This window comes from Ornithorhynchus anatinus, chromosome 1, assembly GCF_004115215.2.
Source record: "Ornithorhynchus anatinus isolate Pmale09 chromosome 1, mOrnAna1.pri.v4, whole genome shotgun sequence".
Taxonomy (NCBI): domain Eukaryota; kingdom Metazoa; phylum Chordata; class Mammalia; order Monotremata; family Ornithorhynchidae; genus Ornithorhynchus; species Ornithorhynchus anatinus.
In genome coordinates this window covers 170,537,402-170,561,857 of record NC_041728.1, presented here as the reverse complement: position 1 = coordinate 170,561,857, position 24,456 = coordinate 170,537,402, and the positions used below count along the sequence as shown (strand labels likewise).

General features: G+C 44.2%; 1 protein-coding gene across 23 annotated transcripts in view; it reads right to left on the bottom strand.

Annotated features, from left to right (window-relative positions):
* Nucleotides 1–24,456, bottom strand: part of CLASP1 (cytoplasmic linker associated protein 1) — a 316,975-nt gene that overhangs the window by 159,432 nt on the left and 133,087 nt on the right. For all 23 annotated transcript variants that reach the window (XM_029070008.2, XM_029070425.2, XM_029070041.2 and 20 more), the window contains one exon: nt 2,754–2,909. In XM_029070008.2, coding sequence (XP_028925841.1) covers nt 2,754–2,909 — 156 coding nt within the window. The remainder of the gene's footprint in view (nt 1–2,753; nt 2,910–24,456) is intronic.

The following is a 24,456-nucleotide window of genomic DNA, read 5'->3' as shown; positions in this document are numbered from 1 at the left end:
TGGAAAGAGCAGAGGCCTAGGATTCAGGGGATCTTGGTTGCTCTTTGGTAAATATCTGTTCTCGCTCCCCTTTACACTATCAGCCCCATTTCAAACAAGGGCTGTGTCCTACCTGGAGATTAATGATAGTAATGATAGTATTTCTTAAACACTTACTATGTGTCAAGGACCCTACTCAAACACTGATAACCAAGTCATCTAACACCTTGCCCTCTCCTACCTTACCTGTCTGGTTTCCTATTACAATCCAGCTCAAACACTTTGTTCCTCTAATGCCAACGTACTAACTCTTACCTGGAAGCCCCCCAATCTCTCCGCTGACCCCCTCCGTCCACATACCATCTCTGACCTGGAACTCCCTCCTCCTTCACATCTGACAGATCATCAATCTCCCCGCTCTCAGAACCTTATTAAAATCACATCTCCTCCCAGAAGCCTTCCCCAACTAAGCCTTCATTTTCTCTTCTCCCACTCCTTTCTGCATCATCCTTGCGCTTGGATTTGTAACCTTTATTCACCCCTCCCTCAGCCCCACAGCACTTCTGCACATGTCCGTAATTTATTTATGTATCATATATTGATTTATTTTATATGATTGTCTGTCTCCCCCTCTGGACTGTAAGCTCCTTGAGGGCAGGGAACAAGTCTATCAACTCTCCACATAATATATGCTCAGTACATACAATCGATCGATTGATTGAGTGTATTGTATTGTGCTCTCCCAAGAGCTTAGTACAGTGCTTTGCACACAGTAAGTGCTCAAAAAAATGATTGAATGAATGAATAAGTGGGCCACAGACTAGATTGTGATTCCCATGGGGAAGAGGAATTGTTTAACCTTTTAAGTTTGTGTCTATTCCAGTACTTAGTAAATATTTATATATCACAACTATATTTATTGAGTGCTTCTGTGTGGAAAGCACTGTACTAAGCACATGGGAGAGTACAATATAACATCAGACTCATTCCCTGTCCACAATGAGCTCACAGTCCAGAGATAAATACCATAACTAACCAATTAGGGTATAGATCTTGAATCTCTCCCACCGTATTTTCTGTATCTAATGGGCAACAAAGATCATGTCTGCTGTTCTCCTCCCATAAAGAGCCATAAAGCCATACCGCAATTCTGGGAAGGAATCAATAACAGTAATCATAATTGTGGTATTTGTTAAGCACTTACCATGGGCCGGGCATTGTACTAAGCACTGTGGGAGATACAAACTAATCAGGTTGGACATAAGCCCTGTCCCTCATGGGGCTCATAGTCTTAATCCCCATTTTACAGGTGAGGAAACTGAAGCACAGAGGAAGTGAAGTGACTTGCCCAAGGTCACACAGCAGAAAAGTGGCAGAGCCGGAATTAGAACCCAGGTCCTTCTGACGCACAGGCCCGTGCTCTATCCAGGGGCCAGTCCAAGAGGAGAGATTTGATGTGTCCAAGGTAAATTTCAGCAGTGAGTTATCTGCCCTTTCTTCTTAAGACTGTGAGTCCCGTGTGGAAAGAGACTGTGTCCAACCCCAGATATCCTGTATCTTCCCCAGCACTTAGTGCATGGTAAGACTTAATACTGCATTCATCACTCTTCAAGTTCAGCAACAATGGTGATATTGCTGAAATCCTATGACATTTCCTCCATATTCTATATGTTGAAGTGGAGTTCAGGAAGGCTACTGAGGAAGCGGGGCCCCTCCCTGCTTGTAGATCTCAGGTGGTAGAACAACAGATAATAATAACAATAATCAGAATTATGGCATTCATTAAGCTCTTACCGTGTGCCAGGCTCTGTACTAAGCACTGGGGTGGAAACAAGCAAATTGGGTTGGATACAGTCCCTGTTCCACTTGGGCTCACAGTCTCGATCCCCATTTTATAGATGAAGTAACTGAAGCACAGAGAAGTGAAGTGACTTCCCCGAGGTCACACAGAAGACAAGTGGGTCATTTGTCATAGCTCTGGCTGCAGGGACAATTTCATCAACTGTGTGAAGTCACTGGACAAATGAACTTTTGCCAAACAATAGCCTTAATGGTGTGTTCAAGAAATCACCAAGTTGGTTTTTGCCATCTCCTGAAGATTCCTTCTCTGTCTAATGAAGGTGATGCTTCCCCTACTCTTAGGTGGAGAAGGAGTGAGGCCTAGTGGATAGAACACAGGCCTGGGAGTAAGAAGGACCTGGGAGTCAGAAGGACCTGGGTTCTACTCCCATCTCTGCCATTCACCTGCTGCGTGATCTTGGGCAAGTCGCTTCACGTCTCTGAGCCTCAGTTCCATCTGGAAAATGGGGATTAAGACTGTAAACCCCATGTGGGACAGGGACTGTGTCCAGCCTGATATGCTTCTACCTACCCCAGTGCTTAGTACAGTGCCTGGTACATAATAAGGGCTTAACAAATACCATAAAAAAGTGTTGCTATGAAGCTGGATATAAGGGGGATGGTTCCAGGATACTCGCTTAGAACAGTGCATGGTCCTTAGTGAGCGCTTAACAAATACCATGATCATCATCATTAAGGAGGCTGGACAAAAATAGGATATCCAACAAGCTGTTGTAAGCTGAAAACATGGAGGACAAACAGCTCTTTGCAACCAAACAAGCAAAACGCCAACAACTCCCTTGCAGATTGACACAATGCTGATTCTGGGGGACCTGACCTGGGATTACTGAGGAGGTCTTCCTCTCTGAAGAACTAGAGAAACACTCAGGAAGAAGAAAAAAAATAAAATCTAACCAACCGGGGCTTGGCTTTACCTGAGGACTTGGATCCCAGCGCCGCAGAGCCGAGTCTGCGGGTTGTTGCCGCGCCCACGCTTCTCCGGCCGCTCGGAGGGGCTTTGGAGGAGGCGGAAGAGCTGGCTGACGAAGGCCGGTTTCCATCCACGGAGTCTTCATCGTCAAAATTCTTATCTGAAGAGAGAGGAGAGGCCAGAAAATCAACCACCGCCCAGACACCCAATATCCATTCCGACTGTGAGCCCGTTATTGGGTAGGGATTATCGCTATCTGTTGCTGTATTGTACTTTCCAAGTGCGTAGTACAGTGCTCTGCACACCATAAGAGCTCAATAAACACGAATGAATGAATGAATGAATGAATGAATGAATGAATGAATCACAAACATCGAGCCCTCAGGTTTTACCACAAAAGACCCAGGATCTCTCAAACACCTTGGGAAACTGGTGTCTCCACCCAGCATGAGGAGAAGCAGCATGGCCTAGTCCAAAGGGTCAAGGCCTGGGTTCTAGTCCTAGTTCTGCCACTCGGCTGCTGTGGAACCTTGGGTGAATCCTGTAACTTCTCTGGGCCTCAGCTTCCTGATCTGTAAGATGGGGTTTAAATACCTGTTGTCCCTCCTCTTTGAACTGTGAGCCCCATGTTGGACACAAACAGGATCTGAACTGATTATCTGTATCTAGACTGTAAGCTCACTGTGGGTGGGTAATGTGACTGTTTATTGTTCTGCTGTACTTTCCCAAGCACTTAGTACAGTACTTTGCACAGTGTAAGCACTCAATAATAATAATAATTATAGTATTTGCTAAGTGCTTATTAGGTGCCAGGCACTGTACTAAGCACTGGGGTGGATACAAGCATATCAGGTTGGACAGAGTCCCTGTCCCACATAGGGCTCACAGTATTATTCCCCATTTTACAGATGAGGTAACTGAGGCACGGAGAAGTGAAATGACTTGCCTAAAGTCACCCAGCAGACACGTGGCAGAGCCGGGATTAGAACCCATGACCTTCTGACTTCCAGGCCCGTGCTCTATCCACTACGCCATGCGGCTTCTCACGAATATGACTGAATGAATCGATACCTACCTCAACACTTAGTGAAGTAAATAGCAGATAATAAGCACTTAACACATTATTGTTATTACTAATGTTATCATTACTATCATCATCATCATTAAAGTCACCACTGTGATCTCTGCAGCAACAAGTAGTTCTAAGGCCACCTTACAACCAACCAACCCCACCGGTTGACAATCATTACTATGTAACAGACTCTTCACATGCGATACCCGACTAGGGTGACCCCGTCACAGTGGAACTGAGGTGATGCTGACACACAACAAATCTTCTTCCAAAAAATGATGGAAGCTCCGACATGCCATTCAACAAACAGAGTGCACGCTCTCTCTCTCTCTCCTCTCATCTCTCTTTTTCTCCTCTCCTCTCTTCTCCCTCTCCTCTCTTTTCCCTCTCTTTCTCTCTGTCCCCTTCTCTCTTCCTCTCTTTCTCTCCTCCCTCCTCTTTCTCTTTCCCTCTCTTTCTCTCTCTCTCTCTCTGATCTTTATACCCTTCCCACCTCTCCTTTCTTAGCAGGCAGGACATTATAGATGAATTATTCTTCTCACTACTCACTGTAGTTAATAGAAGATAATCTATCAAGTCATGATTATTCAGTGCTTAAAATTTGGCACTCTGATACCTGCCTCCCTTTAAACAGAGAATGAGGAGAGGTTTGAGAATTAGCCCTCAACCCCGTTTTCCTGTCTGCAAATCCTTATGAAATCCCATCTCCTCCACTGGGAGTCAGAAGAGACTTGGTTTTAATCCCAGCTCTGCCAAATGCTTGCTGTGGGAGTTTGGGTAAGTCACTTCACTTCTCTGTGCCTCGGTTTCTTCAACTGTAAAGTGGGGATACCTGTTCTGTCTCTTACTTACACTGTGAGTCTTGTGCGGGACAGAGACTTGTATCCAAACTAATTAATTTGTACCTACCCCAGCAATTAGAACAGTGTTTGGCATATAGTAAAATAACAAGGCCATAGCCAATTAACTTCTAAACCTCCAAATGCCACTGTAGTGCCTCTGTGCCATCTCAACGTTTAAATGCTCATCATAAGCTCTCAGGACTTGTGTGCCTAGTTAATATACACTATAACTTACACACTAATTCATGTCCATGTCCCTTTTTCTTTCCTTTTCTTATACGTAATTTATTTTAGCATCTGTGACCCCAGCTAGACTGAAAGCTCCTAAAGGGGAGGGCTCTTGCCTTCTAAATTCACTGTACTCTCCCAACCTCTCTCAATCACACACAGTATAGGCTGATTTACACCAGCTCCAAGAAGGGTGAGCAAGATAAGGGTGGATATCATGCACCAGCACAATCAATAATATTTATATTATCAATCCATTTATGCTATTTATTGAGTACTTTTATTATGGGCAGAGCACTGGACTAAGCAGTTGGGAGAGTACGATGTAACCAAATTAGCAGACACATTCCCTGCCCATAGTATTTATTGAGCCCTTACTGATGCTCAATACTTTCTGAACACAGCGCTTAAGAAATTAAAGGCAGCAGGGCCTAGTAGTAAGAGCAGGGACCTGGGTTCTAATCCTAGCTCTGCCTACCTATTGCATGACCTTGGATAAGTCATTTAAGTTTTGTGTGCCTGTTTCCTCATCTAAAAAAAGGGGATTCAATATCTGTTCTCCTTCCTAGACTGTGAGACCTGATGAATCTTATTAGGGACAGGTGTTAGATCTGATCTGATTTTCTTATTTACATTATGTGCTCATAAATACAATTAATTGACTGAAGGTAACTAGCTCAGTGCTTAACGCACAGTAAGCATTTCATAATCACAACTATTATTATTATTTATTACTATTACTATAATGGTAGGAGACACGATTCAAAACCCTCCTAAAATCACATCTCCAAGAGTCCTTTCCAGACTAAGCTCTTTGTTTCCCTGTCCGCTCTCAATCATTCAGTCGTATTTGAGCACTTACTGTGCGCAAAGTACCGTTCTAAGCATTTGGGAGAGTACAATACAGCAGTAGTCACATTCCCTGCCCACAATGGGCTTACAGTCTAGAGCTCTCCCCTCTGCGTCAATTATGAACTTGAACTTGGACCCCTTAAGTCTTGTCTTGTCTTACGCTGTCGAGTCATCTCCGACCCACAGCGGCGCCATGGACACATCTCCTCCAGATCGCCCCACCTCCATCTGAAATCGTTCTGGTAGTGGATCCACAGAGTTTTCTTGGTCAAAATCTGGAAGTGGTTTACCATTGACTCCTTCCGCGCCGTCAACTCGAGTCTCCGCTTCGACTCTCTCCCGTGCCGCCGCTGCCCAGCACGGGTGAGTTCTGACTTGTAGCAGATTGTCTTCCACTTGCTAGCCACCCCAAGCTAGGAATGGAATGGATAGGCCTCCCCTTGATTCTCCCTCCTATAGTCAAGACTGGTATAGTACTGGAAGCTCACCAGGTGCGACCCTAAAGGGGGGAAGCCCTTAAGTACTTTCAATCCATCAATCATATTTGTTGAGTACTTACTGTGTGCAGGGCACTGGACTGAGCACTTGGGAGAGTATAACACAACAATATAACCGACCCATTCCCAGCCCACTCATCCCAGCCCCACAGGATTTATGTATGTGTTCTTCTATTGTACTAATTCCCCTATCCCTAATCTATTGTAACGTCTGTCTCTCCCTGTAGATTGTAAGCTCCTTGTGGTCAGGAATATTGTTAACCAACAATGATATACTGTACTTTCCCAAGTGATTAATAAAGTGCTCTGCACACAGTAAACGCTCAATAAATACTATCTATTGATTGATTGATCTCTACCTAACAGCACAAAATAACTAGAACCCATAACCTCATTTCTCCTTTTTTTAATACCCATATATAATTACGGTACCTGCTAAGCACTTACTCTCTACCAAGCACTGTTCTGAGCGCCGGGGCAGATTCAAGTCGGACACAGCTGTGTCTCACACAGGGCTCACCGGAGGAAGAACGGGTACTGAATCCCCATTTTGCCACTGAGGAAACCGAGGCCCAGAGTAGCAAAGTGACTTGCCCAAGATCACCCAGTGGACAGGTGGAAGGGCTGGGATTGAAACCCAGGTCCTCTGACTCCCAGGCCCGTGCTGTTCCTCAAGGACCGGCTGCTTCCCTACTAGACAGACACACAAACACACTCACATTCACACACACCACCTACACACACCACCTTTCACCCTGGGCCTCTACATCTCACCCATTCGCTGCCCTCCTCTTCTTCATCACCCCCCCGGATCCCATCCCATACCGCTGCTCTCTCCTCATTCACTCAAGCCATAGGATCACAGCCTAGAGAGCACTGGCAAAATTCTGGAGAAACCGAGGAAGACTACTCGATCGATCCAACGGGCAAGGATTATATTCCCTGGAGGTACTCTGAACTGAGAAGCTCTAGCTCCCCCGGATCCGTTCTTATGTCCATAACCACAATTTATTTATTAATATCTGTTTCCCCCTTAAATTGTGAGCTTGTTGTGGGCAGGGGATGGTGTCCTTCGACTCTGTTATACTGTATTCATTCAATTCAGTTGTATTTATTGCGCGCTTACTGGGTGCAGAATACCATACTCTCCCAAGTGCTCAGTATAATAATAATAAATAACAATAATAATAATAATGGTATTGGTTAAGCACCTACTATGTGCCATGCACTGTTCTAAGCGCTGGGGTAGATACAAGGTAATCAGGTTCTCCCATGTGGGGCTCACAATCGAGGTCCCCATTTTACAGAAGAGGTCACTGAGGCACAGAGAAGTTAAGTGACTTGCCCAAAGTCACACAGCTGACAAGCGGCAGAGCCGGGATTCGAACCCATGATCTCTGACTCCCAACCCTGGGTTCTTTCCTCTAATATAGTGCTCAGCACAAGGAAAGCTTTCAATAAATATGATTGACTGATTGATCCTTTAGCTCTCCTGGTCACGGCCGGGAGGGGCAGGAGACTCCTCAGCCAGGGTGAAGATCCTGTGCTTAGTAGACTCTCAGCTATCCTACGAAACATGTGGGTTTGAAAGGGAAAATGTAGGAAAAACAATATTTTCCAACGTGTTGCTTCAATAAAACCTGCGTGCCTATCGATTCTCCCTCCTTCATTTCTTTTTTTGCCGTCCCATCATTAGATCATTCTTTTCCTGTTAAGCGTCTCCTGCTCCTCCTCCTCAATCAATCCGATTGACTGATGGCTTGACTGTGTTCCCCCTTCCGTTCTCCGAGGTCACAGTCTGTTGTCTAGCCTGCTCTTCGGAAGGGAGATTTTAAGACGATTCTGTCTCCTGGGAAAGGGTGTGTCAGTACTAGGCAGTAAAGAAAAAAGTCCTTTTCGCAGTTGAAAAATCAGACAGAAAGTAAGCGGAGCTGACGATGAAAATATGCTAACATTGAATTAACACTAAAATAGGAAGGTATGTCTCTTCAGCAGCACAATTTCTTTATGAATAACTTTAAGAAATTTCCCAGTGCTCATTTCGCTAACTCAAAAATTAATTACCCTCCACTCTTTTTATACCGATACATTTTAGAAGCAGCTGGTTCCCAGGCCGAGGAGTCTTCTGAGTAGTTTTTCCTCGCTTTTTTTAATAAACCATTTCACCCTTAATTCATAAAATCCCATCCTTCTTGCCGTTGCTTCAGCCTAAAATGATGGGCCAAATGGGAATGAGATCACCACAGTCACCATACGCATCCTAAATCACAAAGGGAGGGGAATAAAATCACCGGAGTCACCAAGAACATCCTAAATCAACAAGGGGCAAGGTGGGAATCATACCCTGTAGTCACTTAATCAAGTTTTTCGCTTCCCCATTAAAAGTTCAACGGAAGAGGAAACCTTTTCTATCTTTCCGGCATCTGGGTGGTTTAAATGGCAGTCTCCTTCCTTAGACTGGAGCCTATTATTCCGGCACATTCACACCGTGCACACGGGGGCCGTCCAGGAGCACACGTGTGAGTCATGCAGGAAGACAGGGAAACAAAGAGCAAGGGCTAGCGGACAGATTCAAAGCAGCAGGCGACACGGAACGGTCCCAGATTTCCCATCTGTCTTAATTCCACAGCTCGTGGGCCTAATGACCTTTCCAAAAAGGGGGTCAGGTTTTAGAAACAGCTCTAAATCCTCTACGGCACAATATCACCCTCTCCTTTCCGGTCCCAATGCTCATTAGCAACCGTATTCCCTAATCTCTAATAGGGCAGAAGGCCTTACTCTCCTCAGTACCCTGCAAGTCCTCGAAACTCACCCCAAAACCCCTTTTGGATGCTCTGAACCCCAGTGAAATACTTCGGTCACCCTCGCCCGCCAAGTAGAAGAAAGATAATTGGCTTACGGTTACATATCCTTTTGCAAATAAGCTTCCTCAACATCCCTCTCTATTTTCCATCTCGCACCCAGATGTGCTGTTGCTTCCCAGAAAGGGCTCGCTCTCAATCCAATCGATCACCGTCCCAGGGATTCAGACTCTCTGATGGTCTGCGGCCTTCCCACGTGGATTTAAACAGCTCGGCTCCCGGTTCCGTTGAGAGGAGACGGTCTGGACGGGTGCGTGACCGTTTTAACCCTACCAACTTCTGTCCCCTCTCAAGCCGAGAGGCAGCCGAGAAGGCAAGCCAAGGGAGAAGTCAAGCTCCTAGATCTTGCCGGAGAGAGATGAGACTAGGCTGAGCCTCTCCCCTGGGACGCTCTTAACAGGAACATCTGAACAGCTGTCATCGTTTGTCCATGACGAATAATTGTAGTCATTATTCATCTTAAAACGTAACCCCTTCTAGCCCGGGGAAGGTGTAAAGTGAGGGGGTGGGGTGAGGAAGGGGTATGCTGCCCCCGCTCCAAAATGCTCTCTGTTTTCTTTTCTTAAAACTAATTACATCACACATAACATTCTAATATACAGGAAAAGGCCCAAGCACTTTCCAACACACTGATCCCAGTATTTTTTTTTAATTCTCACTCTACAGGTAGGGAAATTGGAGCCTGAAGAGCTTATGATTGGAATTATCTTTTATAAAAGGCCTACGCTGTGCCAGATGTTAGAACATAAAGAGACTAAACTTCCTAGCCCTCAAATGGCCACATCGATTAATCAATGGCCCTTTTTGAGCACTTGCTGAGTGCGGAGCACTCTACTAAGCATATGGAACAGTACAAATATATACCTGTTCTCCCTCCCACTTAGACTGTGAGCTTCATGTGGGACTTGATCCTCTTGTATCTACACCAGCATTTAACCCAGTTCTTGGCACTTAAGAAGCACTTAACAAATACCACAGTCATCATTTTCATCACCATCATTGTATTCGCCCATTCTCCACTTTAATGTCTTTAATGTCTGACTAGCCCTCTAGATTGTGAGCCCCTTTGGAGGCTAGGAATGGGTCTACCAACTCTACTGCATTGTTCCCTCCCAAGGGATCAGTGCAGTGCTGGGCTCCCAGTTAATGCTCAATAAATAACATTGATTCATTGATTGATCACCTATCATGTTCATTTAACATTAATCGAAGAACATCTTTGCCCAATAAAAATTATGTACGCGTCAGTCGTATTTCTTTATGCTTCCTCGAAACAGATCACTCTACTAAACCCTACAGAGAATCAACCCTCGAGAAGCTTACCAACAACCCAATCTTCCTCACCGCTCCAACACGCACATACAACTGATGACTGCTTGGACGCTACTAAGTCTATCTAGATCAAGTTCCATGTCTCACCTCCCTACTGAGGACCGAGCTCTTGAGCGGGCTGAAGTGCAACTGTATGACCAGCTTCTCCCTTTCTTCAGATGATTTTTTAAAGGTATTTGTTAAGCGCTTACTGTGTACCAGCTACCGTATTAAGTGCTGGGGTAGATACAAGATAACCAGGCTAGCCACAGTCCGTGTGGCCTCACCCTTTTTACAGGTGAGGGAACTGAGGCACAAAGACGTTAAGTGACCTGCCCAAGGTCATCAGCAGACACGTGCAGCCATAATTAGAACTCAGGTCCTCTGACTCCCAGGTCCGGGCTCTATCCACTAGCCACGCTGCATGGCATGTAGAAAGCACTTGGCAAAAACCACTATTATTAATATTATTATTAATAATAATACTATTATTAAGGGTATTTGTTAAATGCTTGCTATGTGCCAGGCACTTTACTCAGCAATGGAGTAGGTACAAGATCATCAGGTGTTATTACAACGTTTACTAAAAAAAATCAAATTTAAATAGCATTCAAAAGCAAGGTCAGATTGCTTTAATTCAAAAGAAAAAAGGAGTGGGAATTGTTTGATATAATGACTAGAGATAAAATCATACTTCCCACTCGTTGCTTTAAAGGACCAATTAAAGCATTTCTGAAATACAATTCCCAACGTCATGGAATTTCTCCAAACGAGGATGCAATCTTCTTCCGTCTCTAAAACTTTTCACGCACAATTGCGGTTCTATTTGACTCTTGGCAGTGACACTCTCTCTGCCTCTGAATAAAATATTAAAGGGAGGCTTTTTCCCATTTTGGGGGGCTCTTTTATGTTCAGAAAGACCTTTTGAAATTAACAAGTGGTAATATATGAGCAGAGATGCAAAAAGAGACCCTTTCAGCTGCCCTTACAAGCTTTCTCATTAGCATAATCTTTATCACCCACTTTAAATTCTTACCCTTAAATGGGAGAATCAATAAGGAAAACAGTGACCACACAGAGGATAGGTGAAAAGACTGTTAATTCCTCAATAAAGAAGAATTCATGTGAAATATAATTCTAATGGAAGATATCATACTCTGGCTGTCTAAATTCCATGACTACTTTTGCTTTACTGGAAAAAAACAACAAATATCTGATTTATTGAAAAGTTTTGAAGCATATAAATTCAACTCTGTGGGAGTCTGAGGATAAAAGAAGGTGAAAAAGTAGGCTACATTCACTTTTGACACCTTTGGCCAACTAAATCCCATATGAAAAATGTATACAATCATCAAAAATATGAGAAAATCATTACAATATTTTAGTAAAAGTATGGGTAAATAAAAAAGAACCACCTACACAAGATACTGACCTTAGCACAAAAGTAGTTTACAAATGCTCTCCAGGCTCAAATGGTTTGCAATCTGAGGCCTGTTTTTTATCTATCAATGGTATTTATTGAGCGCTTATTGTGTGCGGAACACTGTGCTAAGCACTTCCCCACATGGAGCTTTTATATGGATTTTATATATAGGCAGACTAACCGTCTTCAAAACACACACACACACACACACACATATAAAGAAGTGGGAAATCTCCTACTTGGATGAATTTTGGTAATGTTGAAAAGCTGACTGATGATTAATAATTTTTTTAAAAATCTAAAGGAATAGATGAGTCTCTAAAACACCCAGCAACAGTAAATATTTGGAAAACTGCCACTAACAGAAGCAGACATAAACTGAAAAGTCAATGTGCACAATAATAAGAGATATGTCTTTTTATCTTAGCATCAACTTGGGACCTAGCAAAATAACCATGTGCCCCTAATTTGGAGCTGTATAGAGCATGTTGCTCATTCTCAATGAAATGAAGGGTTAATGGGACCCTGAGAACACAAACTTCTATTTTTCAAAGATAGAACACTGCAGGAAGTGAAAGGAAGGAAGAAGAAAGGCTGATTTATCAGTTTTGCTAAGTGAGCAATATTCTCTTCTGTATCTTCGTTTCCTCCATCATAAAACCATCAGTCATCTCTAGCACTTATGAACTTATTTATACCCATCCTCAGCACTTTGTATATACATTTATCAATTCAACATTCAATTATTTATCATGACTACTTGTACAGTTCCATGATCATTCTATTTGTAAATATTTATATGTCTGCTTCCCCTGCTGGACTGCAAGCTCCTTGAAAGGTGAGAAAGTGTCAGATATGCCAGATTCACTGCACCGTACCATGTGACAGCTCAATAAACAGTAGCAGAGTACTACCCAAATAAGGCCTCCTTGCATATCTGTGGCTCCTTGAGGGCAGGAATCGTGTCTAGGAAGTGCTTAGTACAGTGCTCTGCCAACAGGGAACGCTTAATAAATCCCACTGAACAATAAGAGTAATAATAATACTAATAATTCCAAATGATTTATGGATCTGCTCGTCACTTTCACCCAGCTTGAAATTCCCTCCTTCCCCATATCAAGCAGACCAAGGCTCTCCCCACATTTCAATCCCTCCTAAAATACTCCTCCCCCAACAAGCTTTTCCCGATTAAACTCCCAGCTCAGGTGGAGCCAAATCAGCCACCAGCCATCAGCCACCTGAGTTGATTTGAGTCCTCCCCTTTTGCATTCCTGTTGTATATGTGGTGGGTTCCATTTCTTGATTTTTGTAGTGTTGTAAATATTTTTAATGTCTGTCTCTCCTACGAGAGCAGAAGCTTCTCGTGGGTAGGGAACGGGTCCTTCCTTTTTTTTTTCCTTTTATAGTGGAATTTGTTAAGCACTTACTCTGTGCCAGGCACTGTACTAAGCACTAGAGTAGATACAAGAAAATCAGATTGGACCCAGACCCTGTCCAACGTGGGGCTCACGGACTTAATCCCCACTTTACAGATGAGGTGACTGAGGCCCGGACAAGTGAAGTGACTTGTCCAAGGCCATACAGCAGACAAGTGGAGGAGACAGGACTAGAACCCATGTCCTCTGACTCTCTTCATTAATCCTTATCTTTCAGAAGCCTAATGCAGTCCACTGCAGCAGGTGGGTGCTCAATAAATGCTACTGTTCCTATTACCAGAACTATCATCTGCTCAATCGATCGTATTTTTTGAGCACTTCATGTATGCAGAGCGCTGTACTAAGCGCTTGGGACAGTACAATATAACAAAAACACATTCTCTGCCCACAGCAAGCTTATAGTCTTTTCCCCCACTCTGTCCCTATTCGGTGGGCCTACAAGGCTAACATTCTGCTCTACCGAGCTCTCAACTCCTCTATTTCTAACCCATTACTTATGTCATTTCTTCTTTCCAAATCTTTTACCTCTCCTCCCATGGCACTTCAAAATCATTAGCCCTTAACACTGGGCTTGGAACAAAGGAAGTGCCTGACAGTAAATTATAGACTTCAAGCTCGTTGTAGGCAGGGAACATGTGTACTATATACGTGTCTGTTATATGGTACTCTCCCAAGTGTTTAGTCCAGTGCTCAGCATAAAGTAACAATAATAACAATAATATTGGTACTTGTTAAGTGTTTACTATATGCCAGGCATTGTACTAAGTGCTGGGGTGGATACAGGCAAATTGGGTTGGACATAACCCCTGTCCAGCGTAGGACTGGTCTTAATCCCCACTTTACAGATGAGGTAACTGAGTCCCGGAGAAGTTATAATAATAAGAAGAAGAATGGTGGTATTTGTTAAGCGCTTACTACGTGCAAAGCACTGTTCTAAGCGCTGGGGGGATACAAGGTGATCAGGTTGTCCCACGTGGGGCTCACAGTTTTAATCCCTATTTTACAGATGAGGTAACTGAGGCACAGAGAAGTTAAGTGACTTGCCCGAGGCCACACAGCTGACAAGCGGCGGAGCTGGGATTAGAGAACCCATGACCTTCTGACTCCCAGGCCTGGGTTCTATCCACTCGGCCATGCTGTTTCCTAAGTAACTGCTCAATAAACACCACTGATGATGATGAAGGTGATAAATAACATTATTTTTATTATTATTATTGTTCCCAGAAATGAGAAAGACAGCTGAGGTCTAAGCCTTGAGGGACATTCACAGTTCACGAGTGAAAGGCAGAGGAGATTCAGGCAAACGAGTACGAGAAGGATGGGCCAGAGGGGAAAGAGGAGAACCAGGAGAGAACTGTGTCAGAAAACAAAAGATTAGATTGTGTTTCCAGGAAGAGGACTTGATCGATCAACAGTGTCAAAGGCAGTTGAGTGGTCCAGGAGAATTAGGATGGAGTACAGCCCATTAGATTTAACAAGGGCTCCGCTGTTGCACTGTAACTCTCTCAAGTGCTTAATATAGTGCTCTGTATGTAATAAGCACTCAATAAATACCCCTGGGTGATCACTGAGGACTATGGAGAGAGAGCAGTCTCAAAGGAGTGATAAGGACGAAAGCCAGATTGTAGGAGGCGAAAGATGGTGATGGGGGAAGAGGAAGTGAAGGTAGTGGGTCGAGACAACCCGTTCAGAGAGATCGGACAGGAATAGGAAGGAGATGGTCAATAGCTGGATGGCAAGGTGGGGTCAAGAGAAATTTTCTGGAAATAGGGGAGACGTGGGCGTTTTTGAAGGGAATAGGGAAGAAAGCATGGGACAATGCAGGGTAGAAGATGGTGGTCAGAGAAGGAAGAAGAGATGACACAAGTGTTTCAAGTATGTGATGGGCACAGGATCAGAGACAGAGCGGATTGGGCGAATTTTGAAAGCGAGTGGGAGATTTTTCGAGGGACAGCCGAGAAAAGACAAGGGTGTATGAGTGAGTAGGAGATATCTGGGGAGGCAATGGGGAAGAGCTGGAGGAGGTTATGGGTTATGACTTATTTTGTCAACAAAGTAGTTGGCATGATTCATTCATTCAGTTGCATTTATTGAGCGCTTACCAGGTGTAGGGCCCTGAACTAAGTACTTGGGAGAGTTGAAAACAACAATAAACAGACACATTTCCTGCCCACAGAGAGCTTATAATCTAGAGGCTTACGTGTTAGGCTTACATGAAAGCATAAACTAACTTTAAGATATGGAGAGAAAGAGCTTCATCATAGTGGGATGTTACTAAAATTAAGATACTATTCTTGTGAGCAAAAATGTCCAACTGCCAATTCTCCTCTGGGCTCATGTTAAGATAGTCAATCGTTCATTCAATCATTTATTGAGCACTTACTGTGCGCAGAGAGCTATAATAAGCGCTTGGGAGAGTACAATACAACAATAAACAGACACATTTCTTGCCCACAGCAAGCTTACAGTCTAGACAGGGGGAGACAGACATCAAAACAAATAAATAAATTACAGACATGTATAAAAGTGCTGTGGGGCTGGGAGAGGGAAAGAGCAAAGGGAGCAAGTCATGGTGATGCAGAAAAGAGTGGGGGAAGAGGATGAGGGGGGAGCTTAGTGTGGGAAGGCCTCTTGGAGGAGATGTGCCTTCAGTAAGGCTTTGATTAGGGGGAGAGTAACTGTCGGTCGGATTTGAGGAAGGAGGGCGTTTCAGGCCAGAGACAGGTCGTGAACTAGAGATCAGCGGCAAGATAGGCAAGACGGAGGCACAGTGAGAAGAGCACCAGAGGAGCGAAGTGTGTGGGCCAAGGTGTAGAAGGAGAGAAGTGAGGTGAGGTAAGAGGGGGCAGGTTGGTGGACTGCTTTAAAGCCAACTGTGAGGAGTTTTTGTTGGATGCAGAGGTGGATAGGCAATCACTGGAGTTTTTTGAGTAGAGGGGTGACATATCCTGAACATTTTTGTAGAAAAATGATCAGGGCAGGAGAGTGAAGTATGGAGTAGGGAGAGACAGGAGGCTGGGAGGTCAGCAAGGAGGCTGCTGCAGTAATCCAGGCAGGATAGGATGAGTGACTGTATTAATTTGGTAGCAGTCTGGATGGAGAGGAAAGGGCAGATTTTAGCGACGTTTTGAAGGTGGGACTGGCAGGATTTACAGATGGATTGAATAAGTGGGTTGAATGACAGAGAAGACTCAAGGATAACGCCAAGGTTGTGGGCTTATAAAACAGTTAGGATGGTGGTGCCGCCTGCAGTGATAGAAAAGTGAGGGGGAGGACAGGCTTTGGGTGGGAAATTAGATTAGACTGTGAGCCTGTCATTGGGCAGGGATTGTCTCTATCTGTTGCCGAATTGTACATTCCAAGCGCTTAGTACAGTGCTCGGCACATAGTAAGCGCTCAATAAATACTATTGAATGAATGGGAAGATTGGGTGGGACAATAGGGAGCTCTGTTTTTGACATGATAAGTCAGGATCATCAGGAAAGAAAGTATGGGGATGTGGGGACGTTGGGAGTTTCGGAAGAGAATGCCAGGATTTACAGGAAGAGTCAAAATTCATCAACATTTTGAATGCACAACTGAGTAGGCATACATACCGACTGATATATGTTGTGATATATTGATATATATACGAGTGCTGAGGCACAAAAATAAGTGCTTAAGGCTGAGAAGTGCTGCGGTCTAGTGGAGAGAGCAAAGACCTGGAAGTCAGAGGGGCCGGGGCTCTAATCGTGGCTCCTCCACTTGTCTGCTGTGTGACCCTGGGCAAGTCACTTCCCTTCTCTGTGCCTCAGTTACCTCATCTGTAAAACGGAGAATAAGACTGTGAGCCTCATGTAGGACATGGGCTGTGTCCAACCTGATTAGCTTGGATCTACCCGAGGGCTTAATACGGTGCCTGACACACAGTATTCATTTCATCATATTTATTGAGCACTTATTGTGTGCAGAGCACTGTACTAAACTCTTGGGGGAGTACAATACAACAATAAACAGATATATTAGAACTTAACAAATACCGAAAAAGAGAAAAATAATGAAGGAGCAGGGGGGCATTCCAGGAGGGAGTGCCTGGATTTACAAGAGTAAAAATTGATCAACAATTGAATGTTGATTAAGTAGACATATACATTAATTGACCGGTATTTATTGATACATATTGAAGAGTGCTAAGGTGTGCAAGGATATCTTTTAAATAGTAATAATAATAATGGTCCCTGTTAAGGCCTATGTGCCGGCACTGTACTAAGCACTGGGGGAGACACGAGATAATCGAGTAGGGCACAGCCCCTGTCCCACTTGGGGCTCACGGTCTTAATATCCATTTTACAGATGACGTAACTGAGGCACAGAGATCCATGCCATTCTGGATCTCCTTGGAATGTGACAGGAGATCGGAGACACCGACGTCTGTTTGGCTTCTTCAGAGGCATCTGGTGGGAATGGGAACGAGAGGCGCTCAGAAGGCACCTTTCCGGCTGGGGCTTTCCAGGCCAGTTTTCATTTATTCATTTGTTTATTTATTATGGTATTTGTTATGCGCTTACTCTGTGGCAGGCACTGAACTAAGCACAGGGGTAGATACAAGCTAATCACGTTGGACAGAGTCCCTGTCTCACATGGGGCTGACAGTCCTAATGCCCATTTTTCAGATGAGGTAACTGAGGCCCAAAGAAGTGAAGTGACTTGGCCAAGATCACAAAGTAGAAAAGTGGAGCAGTCGTAATTAGAACCCAGGTCACGTCACGTCTCCCAACTCTGTTGTACTGTATTCTCCCAAGTACAGTACTCTGCACACAGTAAGCGATCAATTAACACCACCGACTGAATGATTGGGAGAATACAATACAACAGAATTGGTAGACATGGTCCCTGCCCTCCATATCTTATAACCTAGTCAGGGAGACAGGCATTAAAATGAATTACAGAAAGGGGAAGAGGCAGAATATAAGGATACGTATATTAGGACTGTCGGAGAGGGAGAGAGGGGGACTATCAAAGTGCTTAAGGGGTACAGACCCAAGGGCATAGGTAACACAGAAGGTCATGGGGAAGTATGGGAGTTTATTTGGGGAAGACTTCCTGGAGGAGATGTGAATTTAGCAGGGTTTTGAAGATGGGGAGAACGGAGGTTTGTCGGATATAAAGGTTGGGGAGAAGCACTGTGGCACAGTGAAAAGAGTGAGGGCCCGTGAGAACCGTGGGTTCTAATCCCGGCTCGGCCACTTGTCTGCTGTGTGAGCTCGGGCAAGCCACTTAACTTCTCTGTGCCTCAGTGGCCTCATCTGTAAAATGGGAATGAAGACTGTGAGCCCCACATGGGACAGCCTGATTACCTTATATCTACCCCAGTGCTTATGGCACACAGTAAGTGCTTAACAAATACCACTATTATTATTGTTATTATTATAGGAACAAGGGAGTTAGTGACAAGAGAGGTGCGATGGAAATATTAATAAGTAGGCTGGAGTTTGAAGAGGCTCTTTGGACTTCTAGACTCTGTCCCCTTCTAGACTGTGAGCCCACTGTGAGCAGGGATTGTCTCTATTTGATGCTGAATTGTACTTCCCAAACGCTTAGTACAGTGCTTTGCACACAGTAATCAGTAATAAGTAATCAGTAATAAGTAATCCTTATCTTTCAAAAAAAAAAATTGGGGGCCAAAAGGTCGCAGCTTTATACTGAATCCCACTGCAAAGGAGCAGTCTTACATCAGGGCCCTGTTATATTTTTTTCTACATAGCTCGGGGCCACCCTATGAGAGCAGTCTGTTTTTTTCTCCTCGTTTTGCAAGCGAGACACTGAGACACTGAAGGACCAGCACAGAGAAGCTAACTGTCAGGGTCACCCGGTGAGCCAGGGACAGGGCCAGAATGAGCAGTTTCACAGTTACTAAGATCCACATGCACACCCTTTCTCCTCAGTGAATCCACAGCGAACGTGTAAATTGACTTTCACTAGTTCAAAAGGAATTTTTGGACTCTGTTACCAAGCAGAGACTCAGTGGGTGAATTTTTTATTTCCCTGAGGTCTGTGGATATATTATAGAGGAGGAGAATGTGTGTGTTCAATCAAAACTTTTAAGCGTTCATTCATTCATGGATACCATGGAAATGGATGGTTGTTGGTAGAATATTTTCAATTTAACTTTTATCCCTTTGTCAAATGCACCCTGGAACTGAGCTTCTAGAATGATCCAAATGGCTGCGAGCCAGGAAGTGGCTATTAGCAACGGAACCCGTTGGTTAGCACCATCTGCTATCATGACATCCTAAATGCATTCCACAGCTCTCCCCCTTTCCTCCTTTGCAAACTTTTATTCATTTATTCATTCATTCAATCATATTTATTGAGCATTTACCGTGTGCAGAGCACTGTACTAACCCTTGGGAGAGTACAATATAACAGAGACACCCCCCGTCCACAACGAGCTTACGAGCTCTGCTTCCTTCTATTGACCATCAGCCAGCACCTTAACATCTAGCTTGTATTCACAAGTTTCTATAATAATGATGCTATTTGTTAAGCGCTTACTATGTATCAAGCACTTTTCTAAGCGCTGGGGTAGATACAAGGTAAACAGTTGTCCCACGTGGGGCTCACAGTCTTCATCCCCATTTTACAGATGAGGGAACTGAGGCACAGAGAAGTAAAGTGACTCGCCCAAAGTCACAGAGCTGACAAGCGGTGGAGCTGGGATTAGAACCCACGATCTCTGACTCCCAAGCCCGGGCTCTTTCCGCTAAGCCATGCTGCTTCTATGAGGACATATGCTCTGGATTTTAAAAAAAACACCCCATTCATTACCTACGATGCTCTGAAAATCTATTTCCCCAGCCAAAATAACAGTGGCCAAATCATGGCAAAGTGCCTTCCTCTATCCCACTCAAATGCGGTGCCTTCCTCTATCCCACTCAAATGCGTTCACTCGATCAACCAATGGTGTTTACTCAGATTTTACTACGTGCAGAGAACTGCATTCATTCATTCACTCGTATTTATTGAGCGCTTACTGTGTGCAAAGCACTGTACTAAGAGCTTGGAAAGTACAGTTCGGCAACAGATGAAGACAGTCCCTACCCAACAACCAACAACGGGCCTGCAGTCTAGAAGATGGGCTCACAGTCTTCACTTAGGAATGTACAAATTGGTAGACATGATCAATGCCCTCAGAGAGCTTAGAGTCTACCAGAGGAAATTATAATAATAATAATAATAATAATAATAATAATGGCATTTGTTAAGCGTTTACTATGTGCCAAGCACTGTTCTAAGTGCTGGGAGAGATACAAGGTAATCAGGTTGTCCCACGTGGTGGTCACAGTCTTAATCCCCAATTTACATATGAGGTAACTGAGGTACAGAGAAGTTAAGTGACTTGCCCAAAGTCACACACCTGGTAAGTGTTGGAGCCGGTATTAGAAACCACATCCTCTGACTCCCAAGCCAATGCTCCTTCCACTAAGCCACGTTGCTCTTCAAACTTATAGTTCGGTTAATTCGAATACCAGTAGTCCATAACCCTAAATACAGCAGAAGCTTTGTAATCCAGAACCTTGCAATGAGGCAGCTCTAACAGCCAACATTTTGCATATTCTGCATTGGATTCCTCTAGGGAATACCTACATTCAGCAGTATGAGAGAAGCAGCATGGCCTAGAGGACAGAGCACGGGCCTGGGAGTCAGAAGGACCTGGGTGCGAATCACAGCTCTGCCAACTGCTTGCCGTGCGACCTTGGGCAAATCACTTCACTTCTCTGGGCCTCAGTTTCCTCAACTGTAAAATGGGGATTAATCACCTGTGCTCCCTCCTACTTAGACTGTGACCTCCTTGCAGGACGCGGACTGTGTCCGACCTAACTCATTTGCACCTACTCCAGCCCTTGGAACAGTGTTTGACACATAGTAAGAACAGAACAAATATGACAAAAAAAATTCAGAGCATGTAGCTTTTACATATACACCCTACCTGCACAAAATATCGAATGAATAATGAAATCAGATGAGTATCTGTGAATTTCGACTCGCATACCCATAGACAGACAGTTGCCTAACAACCTCTAAGATGATGCCATTGACAATGAGGTTTTTAAACTTTCATTCGTTCGATCGTACTTATTGAGCGCTTACTAAGGGCTTGGAAAGTACAATAAAGCAATAAAGAGAGACAATCTCTGGTCACAGTGGGCTTAGAGTCTAGCGGGATCAATGGCTATGTGTGTAGCTGAAGAGACCACTAAAAGACTCTCCTAATCACAACATACACTAGGCCCACACGCAGACTCTCTTGAGTTGGGCTGTTGTGCTTGCCTTTTGCAAACCTTCCGGGCTGCATCCCTCCCTTTCCTCAAAGCCATCCTGTAAACCCCATTCCTCCAGAAGACGCTGCCCAGTGAATTTCCACTGCCCTAAATCGCATACATCTCTGCAGTTTATTTCTCTGTATTAATGTCTGTCTCCACTTTTAGACTGTAAGCTCGTTGTGGGCAGGGAATGTGTCTATTGTTACATTGCACTGTCCCTTGCTTAGTACAGTACTTTACACACAGTAAGCTCTGAACAAATACACAAATGAATGAATGAGTAAGCTAGTTATGGGTAGCGAATGTGTCTGTTAATTTTATATTGTGCTCACCCAAACGCTGAGTAAGGTGCTCTCCACACAATAAGTGCTCATTAAATACGATTGAATGGATGAGTGTCATCCCAACGGCTACCCTTAGCAGTGGCACATATATGGATTTATGTAGAGAAGCAGTGTGGTCTAGTGGAAAGAGCATAGAGCCTGGGAGTCACAGGACTTGGGTTTTAATCCCAGCTCTCCCACTTGCCTCCTGCAGAACCTAGGCCAAGTCACTTATTGGTACCTCAGTTTCCTCATCTGTGAAATGGGGATTCCTGTTCTCCTTCCAATTTAGGTCATGAGCCCCATGTGGGGCATGAATTACATTTGATTCGATTACCCTGTATCCATCCTAGCACTTAGAACAGTGTCTGATGCACTGCAAGTGCTTAAAAAAACCCTAATTATCATTTATGCAAGAGAGGTCCTCGGATTTACCACACGAATGGTTCCTGAAATCCACGTACTAAGTGGAAATGTCATGTCAGAAACAATTCTCTCACTGAAATAATGTTAGGAATGGGCCCCTGGGTCCTGGATATATTTTTTACCAAATATATATAAAACATATAAAATATGTTTTACCAAATTACTATTTTTACCACAAAATACCCAGAATTGCAACTGTATACTCAGTCAATCATTGATATTAATTAAGGGCTACAGTGCCTTGCACATAAGGGCTTAAAGCAGAGTGGCTCAGTGGAAAGAGCACGGGTTTAGGAGTCAGAGGTCGTGGGTTCTAATCCCGGCTCTGTCACTTGTCAGCTCTGTGACCTCGGACAAGTCCCTTCACTTCTCAGTGCCTCAGTGACCTCATCTGCAAAATGGGGATTAAGACTGTGAGCCCCTCATGGGACAACCTCATTACTCTGTATCTACCCCAGCACTTAGAACAGTGCTCAGCACATAGTAAGCGTTTAACAAATACCAACATTATCATTATTATTATTATACTGTGAAAAAAACCCAAAAAAGGCACTTGGAAGAGTACAATACAACAGTGTTGGTGGACACATTTCTTGTCCACAAGGAGATTACAGTCTTCAGTGGAAGGCAGAAATGAACATATATATATAAATAAATTACCAATACAGACGTAAGTGCTGTAGGGATGGGGGTGGGGTGAATTTCAAGTGTTAAAGGGTACAGATAAAATAATGATGGTATTTTTTAAGCACTTCCTATATGCCAAGCAAGATCGACATTCGTAGGCAATGCAGAAGAGAAAGGGAGTAGGGGAAATGGGGGCTGAGAGAGAGCTAGCCTTTTTGAGGAGCTGTGATTTTTTAGTAAGGCACTGAAGGTGGGGAGAGTGATGGACTCTTATATATGAACATAAAGGGAGTTGCAGGACTGATGGAGGACACGGGTGAGGGGTCGGAGATGAGATCGACAAGATCGGGGTACAGTGAGAAGTGTTTAGAGGAGTGAGTTAGGTTGTAGTAGGAAATCAGTGCAGTAAGGTAGGAGGGGTAGAGCTGACTGAGTACCTTCAAGTCAACAGTAAGACGTTTCTATTTGCTGTAGAAATGGATGGGCAACCAGAGGCGTTTTGAGGAGTGGGGAAATATAGACGGGACATTTAATTAGAAAAAGTATATGGACAGCAGAGTGAAGTAAGGATGGGAGTTGGGAGAGACAGGAGGCTGAGAGGTCAGCAAGGAGGTTATTGCAGTAGTCAAGGTGGTATCTAAGTGCTTAGATCAGTGCAGCAGATTGGGTGGACAGGAAAGGGTGGATTTTAGTGATGCTGTGAAAGGTAGAAACAAGAGGATCTGGTGACACACTGAATGTGTGGGTCGAATGAGAGAAGAGTCGAGGATAATGGCATGGTAATGAGCTTGTGAGACAGGAAGGATGATGATGCTATCTAGTGATGGGAAAGACAGGGGAGGACCGGGTTTGAGTGGGAAGATGAGGAGTTCTGTTTTGGATATGTTAAGTAAGAGATGTACGCCGGACATCCAAGTAGAGATGTCCTGAAGGCAGGAGGAAATACGAGACTTCAGGGAAGGAGAGAGCTCAGGGCTAGAGAGTAGATTTGGGAGTCATGTGTAAAGACGGTTCCTGAACCTGTGGGAGAGAAAGAGTTCTCTGAGGGAGTGGGTGTAGACAGAGAATAGACAGGGCCCAGAACTGAACCTTGAGGGACTCCCACAGTTAGGGGGTAGGAGGTAGCAAAGGAGCCTGCGAAAGAGACTGGGAAGCAGTGGTCAGAAAGGTGAGGAGAACCAAGAGAGGACAGTATCAGTGATGCCAAGATTGGATAACGTGTCCAGAAATAGTGGGCGGTTGCCAGTGTTGAGAGCAGCTAAGAGGTCGAGGAGGATTAGAATGGAGTAGAGGCTGCTGGATTTGGCAAGAAGGAGGCCACTGGTGACCTCAGAGAGGGTAGTTTCCTCAGAGTGAATGTGCTTTGCCAGTCACAATCTCTATCAGGAGAGCAAGAATTAAGGCAGCAGCTAATTGGCATGCAAAAATTAGAGTGTCCCAAGGGGTCGCTATATGGAGCAAGGAAAACAGACAGGAACATTTTCTTTAAAAATGGACAGAAAAAAT